A 5,577-nucleotide genomic window follows, 5' to 3' on the forward strand; every position below is an offset into this window, starting at 1 on the left:
ATTTGTAGCTAAACATAATTTTTCTCCATGATAGGATGTTAAAGAAAAAAAATCAAAAAAACAATCGAAAAAGTCAACGCCGGAGACCGGCGGCGGAAAAATCAGGAAGAAAAAAAAATCAACGGCGGTGACGGAGGAAATTGTCCATAAAAATGTGTTTTGGGTCAAAATTGAATAAATTGTGAAATTTGCGGTCAAATTGAGGTTAGATTAAAGGAGCAATTTGCTATAGGTCCTCCTATAAGAGATTATATGTGTTAAAATCCATCTAATAAACTCTAATTTCCAGCATATTTAATTATTTGTAATTTGTCAAAAGTACCCCTATCAGTATATGGTAAAATAAATCCTCAAAATCAAATCCCCTATTTTTCACCCTATTATACTGCAAATCCGAAAATTAGAATTGCAAATCTCTTGATATCGATTTCTTCCATGTTTCTTCAAAACCAAAACCTCCACAAATTCTGAAGTCTTCCGTAGGTTTGGGTGTCTGAGCGTTTGCAATTTACAAGGTCGTTTGCAGTTTGCCTTCATTCCGTTTTCCTTCGTTCGATTTTTTGTTTCCTAATTTGCCTTCGTGCCGTTTGCTGTTTAGAAATTGTTTGTTGTACAGTAACAACTCAGGTTGTAAAAAACGCACCACCGCTACGAACGTCGCGCCACTGCCGCAGCCGCCGTTCCGCTTATGACTCTGTAAAATGCAAATAGCAAACTAATAATTAAAACTTGTATTATTGAATTTAAAACAATAAACTACCTATGAATTCGCCAAATGCAAACAGCAAACCAAACAAGGAAAAAAATCAGCATCATCTAATTACAAACAATAAAATGAAAATATGATATGCAATATCTAAGTGTAAATAATAAAAATAAAAATACAAAACAAAAATATCATACATATCATAAAAATGCAAAAAACAACAATAAAGTTATAAAAAAATATTCTATCAATGCAAAAATTGCAATTTGCAGTTTGCAACAAAATCTACTGTTATCGGTTGCAATTTGCAGTTTATGTTTAATGCTGCAATTTGATTTTGCTATTTCATTTTTTTGTTTTTTGCTATTTATTGAACCATAATCAATTAGAAATACAAATATACATTATAAACTCACAACAGATAAATACAAAACGAGAAAAAAAATACTCACTTTGTGCAAGAAAGGAGCGATTTATGTTTGTTGTCCGCTTTTAACTCTTTCATCGAAAAATCATCTAATAATGTAAAGCTCCCATTTCTTTTTTCTTCCCTACAACATAATCCAAAAGGTTTTGAATTCCAAAGGGGAAAAAAATCGAACAGATGTAATCGAGAAACGGTATAGAGAAAGAAAGAAGTTGATCGGAAAAAAACAAATCGAAAAGGTGTTGATCGAAAAGAAAAAAAAATCAGAAGAAAAAAGCGAGAGACATGAGATGGAGAGGACGAGAAAGATGAGAGATTATATAGGAAGAAAGATACGTAAGATTGGAGAGAGATGGAGTGATATATGAGATTTGTTTTCTTATTAATTGAGGTGTTTATGTCCATATACTAATTGTTTTATTTTATTTATATTATTTTTTTGTGAAAAAGTACCTATGCCTATATTCATCTAGCAATTAGGATATCTACCTTTATAAGTTAAGGAGTGTCTAGCCAATTTCCCCTAGATTAAATTAGAGGATTTAATTGGAGCATATTACAGTATGAATGGCTATTTTAGTCTTTTTACAAACTTCTAAACCATATTTGAACTTTCTTGTAAAAGAGTTTATTATCTAGATTTCTTTATAAATAAGTACTCATTAATGGACTTATTTGTAAAATACCCTTTAAAAAAAACAACAAAATGCTTACTAATTCTTTTATTGTTTTTTCAAATTAATATCAAGAAAAAAAAAATTGGGGACGCTGCACCCAACCCCTGTAAATTCTTCCTTCATTCTCGCACCCCAAAAAAATTCATCTTGGATCAACCCTTGTAGATATCCACGTACTCACCACCAATAAAACGCACGCCTAAGTCACCAATCGAAAATTCAAGAAGAATAGAAAGAAAGTTTAAAGAAAGCTAAAATTGAACATACCTCTTAAATTGATATAATGAATGATCCAAGTATTTATAATTGAAGATTTTTCCCACATCAAATTAGGCATCATATGCCTAAATCCATTAAGACACATTCGAAAAATTTCATTCCAATTTCGATCCCTACGCTCACAAGAGAAACACGAGAGAGAGAAAAAATGAGAGAGACGGCTACGATCCACCCGTAACACTCCCGCCAAAGATCTCGATTACATCTCCTTGAACAACACGGTGCCATCTAAAAGACCTATCATCATCCATTACATTTTGCTTGTAAATAAAAAAATACCCTTCTTGTGGAAGATCCAATTTCATCTTCTGCAGCTTCATCCTCAGCTCCCCGACGCTATTCGAACCGTTCACCTCCACCGGAATCTTCTCGTTGCCGCCTTTGTTCAGAACACAAATCCTCAACTTCCCCGGCCCACCACCACCAATGCCGCCGCTCGTGTTGCCGGACGAAGACCGCGAAGAAGTTCTTCTCGGAGAGGAACGAATGCCCACGTTAAGTTCCGATTTATCCGACAGCTCGCATTCCCGTACGGTCTTATGATCGTGAAGTTCGATCCCATTAGCATGGACCACCGCCAACCGGGCGATCGGTACCCCTTCCATGCACTCGTGGATTTTCTCCTTGAGCCGCTGGATGGTCTCGTCGAGATCCATCTCGACGGTGATTGCTGATTTGGGGGGCGGCATTTTCAGGAGGAGCTGGATCTTCTTCTTCGACGACGATGATGTGGGCGGGGAATCGACGGCGGCTGCGATTGCGTCGGAGGGTAGGAGTAGATGGATTCGGGATCGGTCGAGAATATCAGAGTCGTGGACGTTGAGATTGTCTTGGAGGATGGCGCCATTGAAGACTAGGGTTTGTGTGGAGATAGGGATTCCCTTTTGCTTGTGGATCTTCTCTTTGATCTCGAGCACCGTGTCGAAATAGCCGACTTCGATGTCGAAAGGGTTTCCGAGGCTTGGCTGGAAGAACACATCCATGTGTGACTGTGACTGTGTTTGTGCTTTGTATGTGTGTGAGTGTGTGTGAGAAAGAGAGTGTAGGAGATTTTGGAGAGGTTGGAACAACATTCCGATATTTGATGAATATAGGCAAGATTTTTTGATATGATGTGTCTCAAAATAGGTTTTAATAAAATGAAAATTGCACGTGCTATTTTGTTAGCGGAATTTGGTGGAGATGGAACTGTTTTATTTGATTAAAAAGAACTAAAATATATTAACTATGTTAATGCGTTATGCAAAACAAATAATAAATTAGTATGCTATATTAAAGTAAATTTAAATGAACTTATATTTTATATAGATTAGTCACCGATTTTAAGAGAGAGGAGATGTAAGATATAAGAGTAAAAGGGTAAATTGCAACCAACCCCTGAGGTATGGTGAAATTACGAAAAAATCCCTCTTGTTTGGATAATTATATTTACTCCTCAACTGTGAATTTTCTTACACCTCCACCTTTATTGTGTCAAATTCAACATAATCATCTAAATTCCGTAGGATGTGCTCTAGTTTGTACTCGTTTTGTGTAAAAATACAGCTTTTGACGCACTAAAATCTGATATATACAAACACATCTTATGATTAATTTGCTTTAAAATGTGGAGTTCGAATGGGATAAAACGGGTACAAAAGTGATAACATTACATATAATCTAGAAGATTCCACTAAATTTGAAACTGCAATGATGGACGTATGAGAAAATTTATAGTTGATGGTTGTTATAATTATCCAAACAGGAGGGAAGTTTCGCAATTGTATCATACATTAGGGGTAGTTGTAATTTACCAAGACTAAAATATTTTGTTGAAATTAAACTTGATTTAATGTGTATAAATAAATATTGGGCTTTCAAGAATAGGTATTGTGAAATCAAATTTTAGTCCATATTTTAGAACTTGTAGCCCATTAGACTGTATTCTAGAAATTTAGTCCAAATTTCTCTTCCGACAATATCTAGATATTTTATTTTAAAATATTTAGATACTTCAACGGATAGTATGTAGAAAATTGTGAATATTAAAGTAAGATAATCCTAGCCATGGTTATAGAGGTTAGCTAGTATAAATAGGATTGTAAATCTCATTTTGTATCACAGACTAATTGTAACAAGAAAGAAGAGGGTTGGAAGTTCACAGGGTTCGCCGAAACGGCCGTCCCGGAACGGGAACGGTGCCCGCCGTTCCGTAATCCCTAACAAAACCGTTCTCTACGACGCGGCGGGGCACTGTTACGGCCGAGACGTAGCCGGGAAACGGCACCGGAACGCTGCCGTAACGGACGGAACGGCTCCGGAACGGAAAAATAATAATAAAAAAAATTAATAATTGGGAACGAGACCCTTGACGGAAGAAAAATTGAAAAAAAAAAAGAAAAAAAGAAAATTGGGAACGGATAATTGGTAAAAGAAGAGTGTAAATTATTTTTTAAATTAAAAAAAAAATTTAAATTAAAAAAAGAGTTTAAATTTTTTTTTTCATGGAGTTAAGAGCTAATTTTTTTGGATAATGAGACCCCACTAATCTCTCTAATTTCCTATTAATAGGAGAAAGTAACAATAACTACCATTTGATTCGTCGATCCTCAAAAAAAGAAATAAGTAAAGTTCCAGCATTGAGTGACAATGAGAAATTTATGGAAAGTTACAATCCCCACCACGGAATAGTGCACCTACACGTCTTCATCGCCGTTGTTTTTCGACCGGAAGACCAAGAGCTAACTATCGAGACTTTGGACTATCCGGACACATACTTCGTGAAATGGTTCACGCATGTTTGTTGCCAGGAGCAACAAGATCAAGTTGGTAAGGATTAACCTTTCATTTCATTTTTACGGTCGATGATCATTAAAGGGCCTCTTTATACACGACTACAATTTATGTATGTAAGGAAAGGAAAATAGCAATCATACATATTTTTTTTTTTTATAATTTTTAATAATTTTAGCATATTATGTATTGTAATGTTGGTATTAAAAATATATTTGAAATAAATAATAATCTTTAGCATTTTAATTAAAAGAAATCTGTTCCGGCCGCGACGGAACCGCGACGTGGCAATGGAACTGGAACGACAGTGTCCGCGACAGCCGACTGTTCTGTGCCGGCGAACCATGGAAGTTCATGAACCTTTATGTGTTTTTGTATACAAGACATTGAAAAATGATAACATTTATTAGTGATCACTTTGTTTTTGCAAACAAAAAGATCTTTTTATTTATTTTTCTTCTTTATAGTCGGAAAAAAAAAGGAATTAATAAAGTATTTTAAGAAAACTTGAATTAGGCATCCTGAAGTGACAAACACAGAAGAACATAAGTTGGAGAAAGTAGAGAAGTTAAGACAGTTGCAAAAATTGAACTGTAGCGAGGAACTTTGGCGTGGGCAAGGAACTTCAGTCGGCGTACTCATATGGAGGACCTCATGCCTGAACTTCGGAGATTGGTTTTCAGTTTTTTATTTTTTTCTTTAAAACCATTAGATAT

The 5,577-nt window shown here is 35.3% G+C and overlaps 1 protein-coding gene across 1 annotated transcript; it reads right to left on the reverse strand.

The window, feature by feature from the left end:
• Positions 1 to 2,136: 2,136 nt before the first annotated feature.
• LOC105961148 (ubiquitin domain-containing protein 7SL RNA1) lies at positions 2,137 to 3,096 on the reverse strand. The gene has a single exon (XM_012985391.2). It carries the CDS (start codon positions 3,070 to 3,072, stop codon positions 2,251 to 2,253), a length of 822 nt encoding a protein of 273 aa, XP_012840845.1. The 5' UTR covers positions 3,073 to 3,096; the 3' UTR covers positions 2,137 to 2,250.
• Positions 3,097 to 5,577: the final 2,481 nt, after the last annotated feature.

The sequence above is a fragment of the Erythranthe guttata genome, chromosome 11 (genome assembly GCF_056151865.1).
Source record: "Erythranthe guttata isolate IM_541 chromosome 11, IM_541, whole genome shotgun sequence".
Taxonomy (NCBI): domain Eukaryota; kingdom Viridiplantae; phylum Streptophyta; class Magnoliopsida; order Lamiales; family Phrymaceae; genus Erythranthe; species Erythranthe guttata.

Excerpts from the sequence above, each read along its gene's own strand:
- LOC105961148 (XM_012985391.2), bottom strand. The coding sequence starts at position 3,072 with ATGGATGTGTTCTTCCAGCCAAGCCTCGGAAACCCTTTCGACATCGAA.